This window comes from Monocercomonoides exilis, assembly GCF_001643675.1.
Source record: "Monocercomonoides exilis strain PA203 chromosome Unknown scaffold12-1864167, whole genome shotgun sequence".
Lineage (NCBI taxonomy): Eukaryota > Preaxostyla > Oxymonadida > Polymastigidae > Monocercomonoides > Monocercomonoides exilis.
The window spans coordinates 1,272,847-1,291,136 of record NW_027150557.1 but is presented as its reverse complement, the minus strand read 5'-3'; the positions used below and the strand labels follow the sequence as shown (position 1 = coordinate 1,291,136).

General features: G+C 40.1%; 4 protein-coding genes across 4 annotated transcripts; all 4 read right to left on the bottom strand.

Annotated features, from left to right (window-relative positions):
* Positions 1 to 94: 94 nt before the first annotated feature.
* On the bottom strand, positions 95 to 4,007 carry MONOS_6715 (uncharacterized protein). Its single transcript, XM_067876967.1, has 7 exons — positions 3,904 to 4,007; positions 3,661 to 3,857; positions 3,394 to 3,605; positions 3,214 to 3,344; positions 2,911 to 3,131; positions 2,500 to 2,764; positions 95 to 2,424 (listed from the first exon to the last, which is right to left on the bottom strand). Exons 1-7 carry the CDS (start codon positions 3,953 to 3,955, stop codon positions 392 to 394), a joined length of 3,111 nt encoding a protein of 1,036 aa, XP_067731296.1. The 5' UTR covers positions 3,956 to 4,007; the 3' UTR covers positions 95 to 391.
* A 1,032-nt stretch (positions 4,008 to 5,039) lies between these two features.
* On the bottom strand, positions 5,040 to 11,090 carry MONOS_6716 (uncharacterized protein; the record flags this gene model as incomplete). Its single annotated transcript, XM_067876968.1, has 2 exons — positions 5,040 to 10,894; positions 11,069 to 11,090. The coding sequence occupies 2 exons, from the start codon at positions 11,088 to 11,090 to the stop codon at positions 5,220 to 5,222; spliced, it is 5,697 nt and encodes a 1,898-aa protein (XP_067731295.1). The 3' UTR covers positions 5,040 to 5,219.
* A 60-nt stretch (positions 11,091 to 11,150) lies between these two features.
* Positions 11,151 to 14,350, bottom strand: MONOS_6717 (putative oligoendopeptidase F). The gene is made up of 6 exons (XM_067876969.1): positions 14,162 to 14,350; positions 13,372 to 14,110; positions 13,087 to 13,210; positions 12,768 to 12,898; positions 12,498 to 12,599; positions 11,151 to 12,328 (listed from the first exon to the last, which is right to left on the bottom strand). The coding sequence occupies exons 1-6, from the start codon at positions 14,275 to 14,277 to the stop codon at positions 11,219 to 11,221; spliced, it is 2,322 nt and encodes a 773-aa protein (XP_067731294.1). The 5' UTR covers positions 14,278 to 14,350; the 3' UTR covers positions 11,151 to 11,218.
* A 301-nt stretch (positions 14,351 to 14,651) lies between these two features.
* Positions 14,652 to 18,218, bottom strand: MONOS_6718 (uncharacterized protein; the record flags this gene model as incomplete). Its single annotated transcript, XM_067876970.1, has 2 exons — positions 18,026 to 18,218; positions 14,652 to 17,949 (listed from the first exon to the last, which is right to left on the bottom strand). Exons 1-2 carry the CDS (start codon positions 18,181 to 18,183, stop codon positions 14,652 to 14,654), a joined length of 3,456 nt encoding a protein of 1,151 aa, XP_067731293.1. The 5' UTR covers positions 18,184 to 18,218.
* Between the last annotated feature and the right edge of the window lie 72 nt (positions 18,219 to 18,290).

Sequence of the window (18,290 nt, the reverse complement as noted above, 5' to 3'; positions counted from 1 at the left end):
TATTTAAAATTTCGTTTTTCACTCCCGTATCCAATTCTCAATCAACAAGTTTTTAGCAGAAAATTATCGAAGAATAGATTTTATAAAAAATACCGTACAAATAGACATTTTATCGCCTCAATAAACGCAAATTAAAAAAATAAAATCGCACTCAAATAAAAGCCTCTAAGATTAAAACAAAATAGTAAAGAAATGAAAAAATAAAAAATAAAAAATAAAGATAAAAATCAAAATGCAAAAGCCAATAAAATACATAGCAATTGCCATATAATATAAAGCTCAAAAAATGAATAAACATAAAAAAATTTTAACTTATGGAAAAAAATTGTTCGTGAATATTACAATAAAAAGCATAAGAATATAAAATGCTTATCTTTTCACTAATTCCATTTTACAACTGAAGTGGTGGAGGAATAACTGGGGCCGAAATATTATTTCCACCAGTGTTTGCAGGCTGTTGCAGCTGGGGCTGTGCTGCATAAACAACGGGCTGAATAGTAATTTGCTCGGGAAGCTGTGGATACGGGTGCAATGGCTGCTCGGCGGGGAGCTGTTGAAGTGGTTGGCTTTGTGGAGTCTGCATGAATGGCTGAGGGAGCACTTGCATCTGGATGTATGCTCCATTTGACTGAGGATAGAGCATCTGCATGCCAGGGATAGTCCGATACGCCACGACTGGTGGCTGCTCCATTGCTTTGTCGTCCATGTGCACATAATTGACTGTCTGGTTGGTTGGCAATGGAACTGCATGCACACTTTCAATTCTTTGTGCAGGAGCAGATTGATTTGTGGTGTCGTTCTCGGGGTCATAATAAGAAGCAGTAGGCTTGCTCTTCTTGCTTCTGCAGCATCCGAAGCAGCCAACTTCTGCATAAACAGTCTCTCCGTCCTTGTTCTTGTATGAACGATACATCGCCCATTCTTTTCTGCCAATCATTGCAAGAATTAAATGAGGGATGGCAAACGCTATCACAAGCAAAGTACCCTGCCAGATAGAAACAGTTCCTCTGACCATGTGAATGAGGATAGGATCAGCGATTTCGTGAATGAACTGTCCAAAGTGATACGGATTCAGGGTTCGATCAACGCCATCTGTAAAGTTTTTCATTGCCTCTTCAGAACGGCGCGTTGCTTCTGATATTTTGCTCTTCATTATCAAAGACGGCTTCACTGCAATTCCAGAAGGCAGATTGAAAAGTGGGTTTCGTGGGACATCATATGACAACTCCTTGTACGTCTCTGACAAAGGATCAAGTGCAGAGTGAATAACTTTCAGAAGGTCTGTTTCCACTGAATTCGGGCTTGCGTTCCAGAATTCTATGATCGTCTTGATAAAGATACGCACAGCAGTCGAAACAGTATCGTTATTGGAGTTTGAGAACATGTTGCTTTCAAAATAAAATTCTTCGTCTTTGTCGTCATAAAATGTTCCATTTTTCAGCCATTCTTTCTTCAGTGAATCTTTCAGTTTTTTCAATCCATCTGTCTCTTTGTCAATTGTCCTTGCCACAATTTCACGGCCAAGCAGATCGCTAATACCGCCATTGTATGCATAAGTGCTCACCTCAGACAGGACAATGCTGAGAGCACAGCACATAACCAGAAACACGCCAAAGAATGACACAAAAGAGAATTCCAAGCAAATTGACACGCCAACACAATTAGAGCTGCAAGAAAGGATTGTCAAAAGTGATTTAACTGACAATAGCACAATAATCACAGCGGCAATTGCATTAAAGGCAGCCTGAATCCTGCGGCATTGCGACTTGATCTTTCCAGCATCCCGCTCAGCGTTAGAACTCTCCAATTCTTGTGAAAGTGTGTTAATCGGCTTTGTGACGTACTTGTTGAAAGTGCCTGAGACTGCGCTGAGGCCATCAATGGCTATTGCAAATGTCTGCTCGAGTTCTTCTGTTACATTTGAAATCTCTTCCACGCTCTCCATCAGCGAACCCACACAATTCGTCGATTCAAAAGCTTTCAGTGTTTCATTCAGCGAAGTCTTTATTTCAATCGCCTTATCTGCTAATTCTGTTGTGCCATTTGTGAGTGCTTCAAAGTATGTCTTTTCTGTCCGCTCTCCGATGAGACTGTCCAGAGACACTTCTTCTTCAGTTTCATAGACCGGCCAGGTTTCATTCGAAATAAACATTTTGGCTTTCTGGCAATATTGCTTGACAATTTCAGGATCCGTCTCTGTAATTGTTGGATGAACACCTGTGCAAACAAGAATTCCGTTGAGGGCGTCGGTGACGTTAAAAAAGAAGCTACGTATCGCATCGAGATAGCTGAACTCATAATACAATTCGTATGTTAAATTTTTGTGGTCAAAGTTATCGTCAACGGAAGAAAAGAAGGATTGCTGTGAATTGTTAAAGGAGTTCTCAATAGACGCAGGCAATTCCACAACTTTTGTTTGATAAGCTGAAAATTTTTCAAGAGAGAGAAAGGAAAATAAAATTCAATATAAATGTATAAATAAATAAAATGCAAGCTAACTTTTCAGTAGATCTGTTGCTTTTGCCGCATCGAGAGAAGCAAGTCTGTAAGTATAATTCAACCCTGAGTGTAAGAGAAGCATATTTGTTGGTAAGAATGTTGATGTTTTGTTGAACGGAGATGATTCTTCAAAAGCTTTTATAACTGTCTTAATAGCATCTTTCATTGTTTCGTTCAAAGAGTCGCTTCCATCTGCAAGCTTGCTACTGTGAACTATAAATTCTTTTTTGTGTGTGCTATTGTTGCGGCAATATGAATAGTTAAGCTGAACCAATTTAAATAATAAACCAAAAAGCGCGTAATTGAGCATCAAATTATCAAAAAAAAAAAAAAAAGAAAGAAAGAAAAAAGAAAATAAGTCGTAAAAAGATATTGAATTTTTAATCATATTTTTTTAATAAAAAAGCAGACCTTAATTTTCATGCTATGAAGTAATTGGAAACTTTCCTGAACAGATGCAGGGTACATTTTTGAAAAATCTTCTTTCACCAAAGTCTTGAAAAAGTTATTTCTCGTTTCAAAAGTTTGATTTAGTGAATCAACGCACGTTGACAAATGTTGTATTTGCGACCTAAGATCTTCTCCATAAAACCCGAGAGATTTTATTAATGAGTCTGTCATTCCGGTTGCCGCTATATTGCAAGTAAAGAGAAAAATGAATAAAAAGAAAAGAGAGAGAAATTTCCGTTGAAAGCCATAATTATGTAATCAAACCTTCTTCTCCTTTGGATGCAAATTTAAAAGTATGTTTGAAGCCACTAAGATAATTGGATATATCCATAAATAAAGGTTCCCCTTGTTTCGGTATTTGTAAAAACCCATGAGCAATAGTTCCTACCCCAATCCTACAAACGTAACGCTCTTATTAAAAGATTTCTTTAAAAAAAAGCAAACATTAATCCAATGGTTAGTCCAATATATAGCAATCGCAGAGGAATGGAAACACATTTTGAAGGTCCTTTTTCTCCCCAGCAATGCTTACGTCCGTGATTTTCTTTTTGGCTGCAACAACAGCATTTTGCGCATTGTACAATTATCCATACAGTGAACCATCCTCCGCATAAGCAGAAAAGAACCATTACTGGAGCAATCATCGAAGACAGCTTCTAAAAATATTAATTTCATTTAATAACAATAATTAATCTCTATCAATTTTCATACACGTGCTAAAGAATTATCCTGCAATTCTGACCATCTGTAATTAGATGAGTTTTCATAAGTTTCAAGTGTCTTTTCAACTAAATTATTGATCTCTTTCGGAGCTTTCTTCCACTCTTCAATATCTCTTGGATTATTAAATCGCTTCCTACCGTAGAACTCATACGCACCACGTTCGTCATAATTTGGTTGATGAAAATCTAATTTCGAATTTGATTCTCAAACAATATAAAGTAAAATTCAAACCTTCAATGCACGAAATTAATTCAAATAATGCAACAACAATAATTGAAAGCATTAAAATTATAAATTCTAAAAATAAATAGCAACAAAAAGTGATCGTGCCCCATATTATCTTAAGATGTGTATTATTCAAAATGATCAAATTTTGCGTTCTTACATAATTTATTTTCCACATTATTTATAAAATTGTTATTCTTAGCATTCTTTCTTTCCACGCATAAGACATTCGAACAATTTATTTTTTATTTTTCAGAGGAAAAAAATATTTTTTTTTTTTTTCACTATAATTGTTTTAAATCCATCATTATCATTTTTCAAGCAATCGACGAATAGATTGCGAAAATGAAAATAGATGCGGTAAATATAACTAAGCTTGCGCAGAGAGATTCATCCGATGGATAAACACTTAAAATGGAATTCAAAAGAGCATGAAGCATCACACAAATGAAGACGTTGTGGGTTTCAAATGCAATAATATCGAAAATAAAAGTTATTGACAAACATAATAAAACAAAAGATAAAAAGGCCGTTCGAGGACTTTTTTTAGCACTTATTTGCTGGGGACGTCCATCGATGAAAAATAAAGGCAGGTGCCAAAATCCCCAAATGATTCCAGTTATTAATGCAGTGGTGAACAAAGAGGTGCAACTTGACAACTCATGAAACATAATACCACGCCAACCGAACTCCTCTGTTCCTCCTCCAATTACCATCGCTGGAAAATTCAAAAATATTTTTCCAACTGATTGGGAACGTTTCGTTTTTGTGATATTTGTTCTCCCAATCGCAATAAATACAACATAAGCAATTCCAAAAAGAAGCCAAAATACATAAATAGATAGCGAATGTGGTTGAAGCGAAAAATAACTTGATTTTGATGAAGATAACATTATATAAAGTGCAGAAAGAGGGGGAGCATTTGCCCCAATCAAAAACAATATTAGTAAATATGGAATTTTCAGCAAGTCTTTTCCTTTTGGAACAAGATATATCAATGGAATCCAGCACGTATAAGTTATTCCGAATGTTATTAATAAATAAATAATCGTTGCATTTGTTAAGAGCATTGTCGTTTTAATATTTTTTTGAAATTTATTACATATTTCTGATCAACCTTCATCATCCACAAGAAATAAAAATGAAACTTTTCGAGTTTTTTTCACTATTTTCAAAGAATCTCATTTCTTTTCAACAAAGAACATCTGTTACCATTCTCAAAATGAAAATAAAAATTGCATGAAATGAAAAAATTTGGAGTTTATAAATGAAATGAATATGAATTGAGCAAAATACATAGAACGGTATTTGGAAAGAATTCGTTAGGATCTTTCTTCTGCATCCTTTTGATGAACTTCAGAATCCAACGAAGCAGATTGTGGTAAATTTGGTGCAATTGTCTGTTCGTTAGATGTGTTTGGTATCTCATCAGATTCCATAGCGTTACTCTTCTCATCATGATGCAAATCAGCAACTCCTACATTTTTCATACCACTTTGCTTTCCCGCTGCTTCTCCCTCATTTTTCTCAGAATTCAAATCTGCTGTTTTTTCCGTCTTTTCTTCTGTATTTTGTTTTTGTGTTGTATTTCCTGCGGCATTCGCTGCTTCTCTCTTCGCCTCCATCCTCTTTATCTTTGCCACCAGCACTTTGTTCAGCGCCTTCTCTTCCGTCTGGCTCTTCACCAGATTGCTCACAAACTCCGTCGTCCTCTTCGCTGTCTGCGTCATCCTCTGCAGAAGCTCCGAGGCTCGTGCCAGCTTCCCCTGCGCTTCTGCTAATTCTCCGTTTCTCCGCTTCTCCACTCCTTCGATTTTCTCTTTCTCTTCCTTCAGCATACTCAACTGTGCATTAAGCTCTTGTATCGTCTTTTCATAGCTCGCTTTCTCTGCCTCATGTTTTTGGATGCTTTCGCCGTGCTGCTGAGAAGAAGCTGTCAGAACTTTCAGTTCTTTTTCAGCTGCCTCCATTTTCTTCATCGCTTCTGCCAGCTCTGCCTCTTTCTTTCTGATAACTTCATTTTTGTTAGCAAGCTCCTCTTCGTAGTTCAACTTCGTTTCATTCAACCTTTTCAGCTCTGCCTCTTTCGCACTCAGCGTTTTTTGCAGCTCTCCTGCATTCGCTTCACTTTCTCTCAGTTTTTCTTCTCTTTCTTTCCGTTCTGCCTCAAACTTCCCTTTCTCCTCCTCTCTCAATCTTTTCTCCTTCTCCTTCTGCTTCCTCTCGTTCATCCTCTCAAACTCCTTTTCCTTCAGCTCCAGCTCTTTCCTTCCCAGTTTCTTCCCCATCTCTTCCAATTCTCCGCTGAGCGCACTGATTTTCTTGGTCAGCTCTTCCACACGCACACGAAGCACAGCCGCTTCTTCTGCACTTTTTTTGTAAATTGTCAGTTCATTTTGCATCTTCTGCATCTCTTTCTCCATTTCATTCAGCTTCCTTTCAGTTGAAATAAGCTTCTTCTCCAAATTCTGCTTGTCGCTGCGGAGCGTCTTGTTGGACTCGCTCAAAAGCTGAATTCTCTCCAAATCACTTTCAGAAGAAGAAGAAGAAGAAGAAGAAGAATAAGCATTTACTTTGGAAACTGATCCCATCTGTGTCAATTGTGCATTTTGTGCTGCTGCTATTTGTGCATCCGTCCGCAGCGGCTGTGGCACTTGCTGTGAACGAAGTTCCAGCGCAGACGAGAGACGCTGGTTTTCCATCTTCAAAAGAGAGAGTTGAGACTCCATCGCATCTATCTGTGACATCAAGATAGGCAGAAGTGTTGAAGACTTCGAATGCAATGGCTCAGGAATTGAAGATGATTCTGAAACTTTCTCTTCTTCTTCTTCTTCTTCTTTTCTTTCTTCTTCGTGTTCATCTGATCCATCTTCTTTCTGACTCCTTTGTTTGACTGCCAAAGGCGCTTTTGTCTGGCTAAATGCCAACTGCTTCCATCTCACACACTCTTTCTCCTTGTCTTCCAACGCACTCGTCAGCTCAGCCAACTTCTTCTCCTGCTGCTCAATCTTCTGCGCATTCTCCTTTTCCACTTGCTTCATCATGTCAATCTGCTTTTCTTGCATCTCTCCACTGCCTTCTTCTGCTTCCTTCTTCTGCAACGTCATTCTCCTCTTCATCTCTTCCACTTCTCCTTCCAACCTGTTTCTCTCCTGTTCTGCCTCTTCCAATCTGCGCAATGTCATTCCATGCTGCCTCATCTCATCTTTTTGACATGCCACTGCATCACTCAGCTTGCTGTTCAGTGTCTCTATTTCCTGTCTCAGCTTCATCGCTTCCTCCTCCTTCTGCTTGATATCTCCATTCAATGACTCCACAACTGTGCTCATTTCTGTCAGACGCGCTTCATCCTCTTTCACTTTAGCCTCGTGCTCTGCAGCCATTTCCTGGATTCTTCCCTGTGCCGCTGCAAAGTTCTCCTTCAGCAGGCGAATCTCATTCAGAAACATGTCCTTCTGCTCTTTCTCTTCATCCACCTGGGCTGTTGTGTGTGTCAATGTCGAGAACACTTTCTCCTTTTCTGTCTTCGCCTCTCGCAGCTCTTCCTCCACTTTGCTCAGCTTCTCTGCCGTCTCCGCCAGCTCCTTCTGCAGCTCTTCAATCTGCTTCATCAGCAGCCCTGTTTTCTCTTCACATTCTTTCCTCGTCTCCTCCATCTTCTCTGCCATCTGCTGCGCCATCTGCCCTTTCTCCTCCGCAAAGCTCTTCTCCATCTCTGCCTTCTCCTCTGCATAGTGCAATGTTAACTGCAGCTTCTCTTCTTCTTTCTCTCTTATTGACTCCCTCAGCGCATCCACCGTCTGTGACATCCCTCCTTCCTTGATCACACTGTCAAATTCTGCCTGCAGCCGCTTCAGTTCCTGAGTCTTGTCCTCAACTTGCTTCGCCATTTCTTCTTTCTCCTTCTCAAACACCTGCTTTTCTTCCTCCATCGTCTTCTGCAGCCCATCTTTCGCTTTTGTTAGCTCCTCCATTTCAATTTTCAGTTCTTGTTGCTTTTCAGCCGCTTCTTCTGCTTTTTGTGTGGCATCCTTAAGAGACTTCGTCAGCTCTTCCACTTTTGCCAGCAGCGAGGCGTGTCTGGCTGATATAAGCGCATCAACAGATAATGTAAGCGGAGAAATTAGCTCAGATTTCTCCGTTCCTGTTGGCTTTTGTTGAGTTTCTGAAGCAGTTCCGTGATCGCTTTTACCTCCTTGTTCTTCCTCTTCTTCTGCTGCTGCAGTTTTGTCTCCCTTTTCTTCTCCTTCAGCTGGTGTTTCTATTAATTCCGTTACAAATCTCTGTTTTTTACCTCCTCTTCCTCTTTTACCTTTCTGTTTGATTGGCATCTGCGCAGATTTCCCTTCTCTCTTTCTCTTCGTCTTTTGTGGCAATCCCTCAATCTCTTCTCCTTCCTCCTCTCTTTCTCCTCCTTCTCCTCCTTCTCCTTCTCCTTCCTGCACATTGATATCCTCTTTCGCAGTCTCATTCTCTTCTGGCAACATCAAATGCACTCCCTTTCCCATCTTCGACGACGGCCTCTGCAATTTAGCAGACTCAACAAGCGTATCGTAGATCAGCCTAAGTGTCTGTGAATCTTTCTCTCGCTTCTCTCTCTTCCTCCTCTCCGCGTCCCTCTCCAGCTGCGCTTTCCTCTTCTCCCTCTTCTCTCTGCTGAAGAACAGGTCAATCTGCCGCAGCATCTGCGCTTTAGACTCGATCATTGCTTCGTATCTCTCCAAAAGAGAAAGCAAGTGACTCGCATAGGACGACTCTGCCGCTGCCTGTTTGTTCTGCTCCTGGAGCGATTCCTTCAGATGCGCCATTTCTGTCGCCATCGTCTGCGTGTGCAGCTCCAACAGCTGGTTCTTCTGCTTGAACAGCGCAATCGTCTGCTGCTGCGACGCCACCTGCTGATTCAGCTGGCCAATGGTGCTCGTGTGGATCTGGTGCACTTCACTCAGCCGACGCTGCAGATCAACGATGATTGCAGAGGCGATGCTGAGCTGTTGTTGATGCTGTTGATGTTGATATTGTTGGGAATGTAATTGTGTGTCGGGAGATTTGCCCTTCTGCAAGAGTTGTGAAGGTGAAGGAGAGGATGATGATGAGGATGATGGTGAAACTGTTGATGAAAGCGGAGGAATAAGAGATGATGTGGTTAATTGTTGAGTTGATTGATGTGATGTGAATGGGGAAGGATGTGCCATCAGCGCGTGGCGCAGATCAGCCGAGCGGAGCGGGCGGTCAAACAGCTCCGAGGGCTCTGTTGTGGCGATGGTCAGCCCGGTGAAGAGAGAAGAAGAAGAAGAGGAAGAAGAGGAGGCTGATGATGAAGAAGATGATGAAGGAGGTGTAATAGAAGAGATAAGATGCTTTTCGTACTGGCTGAGGAAGGCTTGCTGGGCAGCAGCAGCTTCGTTTCTTTTTTCTCTCTCTTCCTCCAAACAGGTAATCTTCTGCCGCAGTGTTTCAATCTCCCTCCGCAGGTGGTTGTTCAGTGAGGCATTTGTCGTGCCCACTTTCTTCCACGACTCAACACACCTCTCCAGCTTCTTCACCTGCTCTTCAGCTTCCAACAGACTCTGCCTCTGGAATGAATCAGATGAGTCAGTTTTATTCTCTTCTTGGCCTACTTTCTCTTTGTCCAACAGCAACTCCACAGCAGCTGAAAGACGGATGTGTTCTGCTGTCAGTGCAGCAAGAGAGCGATATTGTGGAGGAAGCAATGTTGAATGGCCACTTTTCTCTGAAGCTGATTCAGAGAGACTTGCTTCACTTGTCAGTTCTGAGTTTTCAGCATTGTTATCCTGTGAAATTGAAGATGATGCACTTTCATTATCTTTGCTGCCCTGTGAAGACTCAGCCTCCATCTGATTCTCTTTGCCTTCAGAATTTGATTCAGCATTATTATTATTGTTGTTGTTATCGACTGATGCATTTGCATTCACAGAAGCCGACACAATCTCAACCGCCTTCTCAATCTGCTTCTGCAGCAGCTTTTCTCGCCCTGCATTCTCCAGCTTCTCCTCCTTCAACACATGGATCACCTGCGACGCCTCAGTCAGCTGCACCTCCAGCGCTGTCTTTTGCTGCCCCAGCTGCTCACACTCGCTCTTCACAGTTGTCAGTTCATTGTTTCGTTGAGTGTTTTCCTCAGCAAGCTTGTCCATCTGCAACTTCATCACATTTAGCTCAGAACGCAGCTGCTGGTTCTTCAGCTCTGCTTCGTGCAGTTGGCTCATAATTGTGCTCTGCAATGTTTCATTGCTTGAGATATTGCCGTTTGAAGTTGACGCTGCTGAAGAAAGCTCAGATTGTTGGAATCTTTGTTTCTCCAACTCATTTTCAGCACACACAGAACGGCTCTCTTCTTTCTTTAGCTTCTCAGCAAGTTCCAAAGATTCTCCTTTCAGTTTCATGATCGTTTCATTTGCTGCGCTGAGGGCATTTCCCAGTTCAGAAATTCTGCGTGTAAGATCTTCGTTTGACCCAGTGAGGATATTAAGCTGCGAAAGATATTCTGATTTTTCCTGTTCGAAACGCATTGTCATTGACGTTAATTCTCTGTTGACTTCAAGTGCTTTTGAAGCTGTTTGACTTGCCTTTTCCAATTCTTCAGAAAGTTTTATAATCTTTTGATTTGATTCATCATTTTCTTGAACTCTTTGTTGTTCAATCGTTTGGCATTTTTGTTGCAAGTTATTTATTTCTAAGTTTGAATTCTCCTTTGTTTGTTGAAGTTCATTCTTGGTTGCAGAGAGAAGAATCTCAACATTTTCTTTTTCCTGTTTCATTTCTTCCGCTGATTTTCTCGCAGCATCGCATGACTCTTGTAGAGAATTATAATTTGCTTTTAGGTCTTCAAGTTCTTTTCTAAGTTTTGTGAGTTCTTCATCTTTCGCAAAGAAAACACGCTGAAAGTCTTTTTGAAGAAGCAACGCAGATGAAAGCTCGTATTGCAGCTGTGCCTTACAGTTTTCTGTTTGGATCATAAACTCTTCTTTTGTCTCATCTATTATAAAACGTTTATGTCAAATACAAAATACAAATTGATAATTTGATAAATGAATAAAAAAGATGAGGTTTTTGCAAAATAAAAATATTTATCTCTTCAATAATTTCTCGAATAATTATTACAAAATTTCATCGTAATATCATAAAATTATCTTTCCTAATTGTTACAAACCAGTTTGTTCTTTTTGATCCATTCTTTTGAATTTACGAATAATACGCCAAAAAATTAAAATAGAATTTGATAACACATATGATTTGTGTAAAAGAATAATTGTTACAGATGTTAACAAATTTGAAATGAGAAATGAAGAATAAGAATGTTTCAACATAAAAATTGCTCAAGTTGATTTACCATTTCTTCAAAGCTTTGCATAGCTTTATCCACAACAACAGGACTTGTCATATCAATTCCCACATCTCCTAGGATATCAAGAGGATCTTTGCTTCCTCCTGCTGAAAGGAATTCTATGTACTTTTCAAGAGGTGTTGGAGACTGTTCATTTTGATTCTTTACTTCATTTTTATTTAGGATGTTGCGAGCAATTAGCTGGGCAGCAGAGAAAGAAGTGGCATATTTATAAACATAAAAGTCTACATAAAGATGAGGGATCCGAAGAAACTCCCATCGGATCAACGGTGTTGAACGCATCTTGCGTCTTGGGCATTTTGAAGTGTTTGTATTCGTTGACAAAGCATTATTAATCTTTTGCCCTGATCCTTTTCCATTAGATGAATTATTATCAGCAAAATAAAAATTTGTCTTTTCGAGATATTCTTCATCACCGTAGTACAAATCATTCAATTCCTTGTACAACGAAGAGAGCGATGCAGGTGTGACAGAGCGAAGAACAGTACCAGTTCCATTCAGTGTTATCTCTTTCCCTTCTGCCAGCTGATGGAGCCCCTTTTCAAATTCAGCAAACATCGTCTGCCGAAACACCGAGCCTTTGATCTTTTCGCACTTCATCGCAATGAGCGTGATCAATCTGGGCGTGGCAATATAATCTCCGCTTTGTGAGTGAATTATTGGACTTGAAGAAGAATTGGCTTCTGTTTCTGATGAATTGATCGTATTTGGTGCAAATGAATTAGAAGAAGAAGAAGATAAATCAGAAGAATCGGTGTTAAGCAAGGCTTTTGGTGGATAGCGTGCATTGTTTGTCTCGTTTGTAGCTTCTGTCATATTTCTTTTATCATTCACACTTGTTTGAGTCATATTTCCTTTCTCTCTTTCCTTCGTCAGCAATTCTCTTCCCTTTTCGATTTCTTTGTTCATAAGATAGTCAAATAGCAGTATTTCATTCACATTTGACGCCACTTCAGCCACGAATATCTTGTATCGTGCGTATTGCACAGGCTGCGACCGCTTTGAATACAAAGAATGCATCGCATGCCCCAGCTCGTGGGCAAGCGTGAACACATCAGTCAAAGTCTGCAATGCATAAAATGAGAAATTAAAACATATATAAGAGAGGGGAAAATATGATTATACAAGAGAATGAAAAGAAATTTTGTGTTTGAAATATAAATAAATGAAGAAAATTTTGTCATTAAAAAAAAGAAAAGAAATTTTTCGTTTATCTGTTTAATAAATAACATACGTTATCAAAATTGAGTGAAATGTATGAGGGACTGTCGTAGCACCCCATTTGCCTTGCTCCGCTTTGCTTGCCCACATTCGGAAATGGATCAACCCATCTTAACTGAACAGATTGAGCAATGAACAATACAAAAATTTTATCAATGAGTGAAAATGAAATAAATGAATAAAGAAATTACGATTAAAGAAATTATATCAAAAATTAATAAATTAAATGAATTAGAAAGCAAATGGAACTTTGAAATTTTAAGATTTGAAAAGAAAAAAATACCTCCTTTAGAACTCGTGAGGCAGCAGAGGAATATTCTTCTCCGAGCGGTTTAATAGCTTCTAGAACCATTTCAATGGCTTCATCATATGTAACTTCTGTATCAACACTCTTGTCAAGAGGAACATGAAGATCTTCCCAAAGGATTGTTGAGATAAAACGAAACAGAACAAAAAAATATTGAATTTATTCAATAATTCGTTTCAATAGATGCAAAATTTTGATCCAATGAATGAAAATATTATCATTCAAAATATAAGCAAAAACATAAATAAGATGGCGTTCATTAAAAATAATATGTGAATAAAAATGTATAGCAAACCGTACATCTCCAGCGAGTCAACATTTAAAGAATGTCGAATGAGAGACAAATATCGATAGAATATTGGCAAGTTCCTGTGAACTGAGTCAATAAGATTCTCGTAAACAGACAAAGGAATATTCTCCTGTGGGGGTGAAATAATTCATTAGTAATGCAAATGTTATCAAAAAGCCATTTTGATAGATTTGAATTATCACAGCGGGATATTATTTTTCATAAAAAAGAGAGAATTTTTTTGAAAAAATATTGAAATATATTCTAAATGACGGATATAACGAAACAAACGTCAAACAGCGATGCTTCGATTGAAGAATTGAACTTACGTATTTTTGATCGTGTAACGTCTCCCTTGACGTGTCCAGCAAGCGCAGTCACAAATGTATTCTGAAATGAAGAAAGTGTCGTAAACATCGACTCGAACGCATTTCTCCTAACAGTCCGATCAGGATGCTGCATAAACCTCCTCAAAAGAGCATCAGTTAATTGCTCTGTGTGATTGCCCCCGCTGCCATCTTCATTCATCACTGTCACATTTGGAAATTTCAAATCAGCATTTGCCAGAAGTGAAAAGATGGATTGGAACATTCCAAGCGGTTCTGCCATCAATGACATAATCCTCTCTTCTTTAGAACTTAATAAATGTGGCTTTGATCGAAGAAGAATTTCGAAATAACGATTCCATTCATTCAGCATTGGATCTTGACGTAATTCAGATAGTCGTTCTGGATCCATCGAAAGAATTTCTGGTTCAATCCACGCAGTTGCAGCATTTGCCTGTGCAGAAACAGCAAGAACTCTATTTTCCATAGCTTGTGCACTGCTGTTTCTGGTATCTTGAATCTTTAGTGCATGTGCATATGCAAAAAGAATATCGACTTTTCTTGAGATTTGAGAATTTAAATGAAGAACGGAAGCCAAAGAAGCGGAGCTTTCATTTATGTGTGTTTTATATATACTAAGCTTTTGAATAAGCGGCTGTATTGATTCCAAATCATTTGACCAATCTTGATAAGAATCATACATTCTTTCTCAAACAAAAGTCACACATATTTCACAATAATCAAATAACCCATACTGTCCTAGATCCCATTGATACTGTTTTGGTATGTCTTTTCTTTCATGAATTGGGCGATGTGTTTTTCCAAAAGAATCAAAAACAAGTAAATACGCAAATAACAAAAAGGAATTCATTCCAAGATAGCTTTGGAACAGGGGAAAATCAAAAACTATCTTGTTCCTTCTTTAAAATCAGCTGTAGACATGCTCTATTGTACGTTTCAAATCAAAAAAAAATATTGATCATAATTCCACAATATAATTAAATGAGGAGGAATAACTTTGATGATTATCTAATGATTTATTAGCAGGATCCAAAGCACTAGATTAATGGTCAAGAAATATGCACAATTCAATTTTTGCTGCTTTTCAATGGAGGAAATTTGCATTTCCATATTTGCATGTAATCAATTATCTTTCATTCCTCAAAATCATCTTTCTCCTCCTTGATACATACTTCTGATGAAATGTTACATTGGTTTAGAATTACAAGGGATTTAATGCAATGTTCATGTCCATTCATCGTTGTCTGGTCCCTCGACAACGTCATCAATTGGAAATGGAACATCTGAAAAACCGGTATTTATTGTGAACTCTGGAAGTTTCATCTCATCACTCGAAATATTATCGTGAATATCAGCAAATTGCCTAGCTATTTCCTCGCTCGATAGTTTCCGTGATTTCCCATACTGTTCCAAATTTCCAAAGTTGTTTTCCCTTTCGTTGTCTTCAATAACTTCTATTTTGGTTTCATTAACATTTGAATCATCTTCCTCCTCTCCTTCATTTTCGTATATTTCCATCAAATCATGAAACTTTCTTTTTGGTGCAGGTGACATTTGTTCTGGCTTTGTTGCTGTGGGTTCTTCTTTGTCTTCATTCTTTTGTTCATCTTTGCTATTTCCTTCTATTTCTAATTCGCTAATTTTCGGATTCTGAAAAGCTTCTTCGTTTGTCAAATCAGCAATGCTATTGTCCTCAACGATCATCACACTTTCGTTCTGATCAAAGCCGAATTCTCCTCCTTTGCTGTCCTTCACATCCTTCAGCTCCTCTTTCGGATCAAGCGGCTCGAATTCGTCTCCGTCTGCAAAGCAGCCCATCCCAAACGTCGCATCAATATCCATCGGATCAATCGTTCCGTCCTGCCTTTTCACAGGAAGATTACTTTGCAGTGAGTCAGTGCCCGTTTTAGAGGAAGATCCAAAGCCAGAAGCAGAGGATGTGCTTGTTCTGAGTGAATTAGGCGAGAAATGAGTGATACGAACAGGCTCACCCTCGCGTGTGACGTCTGTTTCCACGTGCCCTCCAAACATGCTTGAGCTTTGTATGTTCGAACGAGAAGAAGATGAAGATGACAACGATGAAGATGATGATGAAGGGAATGAAGCAAAAGAAGAATTCTTCCCTTTCAGCCCCTCGTTCTGCACAGACGCCATATCTTCGCTCATCAGCCGCTGTTCCAACTCGTCTTCAAAGAACTTCTCTGCTCCTTCCACTTTGTTCGGATCTGGCACATCAAAAACTGGCTTGAAAAAATCGACAATTTGCGACTGTGACTTGTCTCTGAGTTGGCTTCCCGCATCGAAATCTCCTCCATCCACACCTTCATTGAACAGCTCCATGTTGTCATCCAGCATCTCCCCACGTCCAATCATCATCAGCGCCTTCTTCCCTTGCAGCATCCTCAGCCGCTGCATATTCACCACTCTTTCCTCAGTCGATGCCTGCAGCCGGATCTTGTTGCCGTTCAGTGCATCGCCAATCACCTCCAGCTTCTTCTGGATCATCGCCCAAATTGCCTCGTCGACTGTGCCCTTAGCCAGCAGGTACGTCACACACACCGGATTGAACTGGCCAATTCTGTGCACTCTGTCCTCTGCCTGCACAAGCACCCCGGGCGTCCAGCTGAGCTCTGCAAAGATCACCCGCGACGCCTCCGTTAGCGTCAGCCCTGTCGACGCTGCCTTCAGTGACAGCACAGCCGCTTTGCAGCGCTCCTCCTCTTGGAAATAGCGCACATACATGTGCCGATCAGCAGCGGGAGTGTCTCCATCGATGCGGATGTAGTCGTCGTTGCTCTCAAAAATCTGGCAGATCCCGTCCATCACAATGCGATGATGCGCAAACACAAGAAACTTCTCCTTCTTCTCCAGCTGGTCGTGCAGATACTCGCACACCGCATCCAGCTTCGCTTTGCCAGTCAGCTGATACTGCTTGATAATCGTGTTGGCGTCTGCAATGTCGTCGCTTTTGTCTGATTGGCCAAAGCCGCCTGAGCCAAACGAGGATGATGCAGATGATGACGATAACCCTGACGATAGATTTAAGGATTGCACAATTTCCCTCTTTCGCGCTGTGGCTGCTTCTGTTGCCTCCTTCACAGCCTCCTTCAGCTCCTTCATCTTATTCTCCCCAATGTTTAAGTAGATTGCAACTCTGCTCTTCTTCGGCAGCTGTGTGAGCACATTCTTCTTCAGCCTCCTGATCATCACTGTCTCTTCCAGCAGCAGGTGCAGCTCCTTCAAGTTTGTTGCTCCTGAGTAGTCCACCCACCGTGGCATCTGCTTCATCTCGCAGTAGCGCCGCCCAAACTCCGCCATCGTCGGGAACAGGTCCCTCCGCAGGCAGCTGATCTGCGAAAACAGCTCAACCGGCCGGTTGATGGCGGGTGTCCCTGTCAGCATCACTGCACGCTTCGTTGTCTGAATGAGCGGCAGAATCACTTTCGCCCGCTGTGATTTCCCGTTCTTCAGCTGGTGCGATTCATCGGCAATGATCACTCCGAAGCGAGCCTTCACAATGCTCGAGATCTGATTCACACACATCTGGTACGAAATCACAACCGCTGATTCTTTTCCCGTTACTTCATCCATCTGACTCATAATCACTTTCACTCCGCCTTCGTCCACAAACGGTGCACACCACTTCTCAATCGCCTCTGACCACTGAAACCGCAGCGTCGATGGGCAGATCACAAGCAGCGGCCACTCGTTGTGATACACCGACGCTACAGCCAGCGCTTGCAGAGTCTTTCCCAGCCCCATTTCGTCTCCAATCATCCCACGCCCCTCACGCCGCAGGAGAAACAGCACGCCTTCTTCCTGAAATGGGAATAAAGCAGAACGCAATGCAAGAGGCATTCGGTCCATTAGCCTGACTTCGCTTGGTGTGGCGACTAAAGGCGGGGGCTGAGGGTTCTCCTCTGTGCATGTCATGTACTTGCTAAATACCCTTAGTACAGATTTTGGTAATACGTTCAGCTTGTTGATGGCATAGCCTGATGATGGAGATTTTGATTTATAATATTCTGAGCAAAGAATTGCTGAAAGATTATCATGTTGAGAAAGAGGGAAAATCCATTCGCGCATTTCTCCATCATAATGTCTTCCTGGTATTCTTTTAAAAATATTCATAACTGCGTCGCAAATCGGATTGCACTTTGCGCTGAAAGAATTTCGAGTTATAAGACTAAAATCTATTTGTGAAAACGAAGGACTATATAAAGATTGTGAAGATGTTGAAGAAAAATTTCTTTGTTGATTATAGCCTTTGTAATATTGATTTGAGCGCTGATATTGTTGTTGATGTGATTGTTTCCAAGAAGAACTAGGCATGGGCATTCCTGAAGAATAAGATGGTCTTGATGAAGATTGTGGTGATGAAGAATAGAAAGGTTTTTTAGCAGTTGGAGGAGGAGTCGAAGAATTGAAGGAAGTTGAATAAGTTTGTTGTGGTGTTTTTTGTGGAAGAGGAGCTGAAGATGCTTGGTAATTACGTTGATAAGAATCACTTTTGTAAAAACCTCTGAAAGAAAAGGCAAAATAAAATATTAAAGTTCACAACAAAAAGGAATTTTTATTTTCAAAATTAAATTTCAAACTGATTTGAATTTTGACTCTTTTGAAAACGACTTTCAATCATATTGTCATGTTTTTCAGAGCTGTGAAGTTGGGCCGGGGAAGAAGGTTGAGCATGATATGTTTGAATGTTTGAATTTGATTGAGAGTTTTTCTTATTAAAGTAAGAAGCAATACTCATCTCAAAATCAACAAAATACAAATTTTTTCACTCATCTAACCCAATACAAAATTTAACTTGATAAGTTCACATGAAGAAATTTCTGAACAATCACTATGTTTCACAAA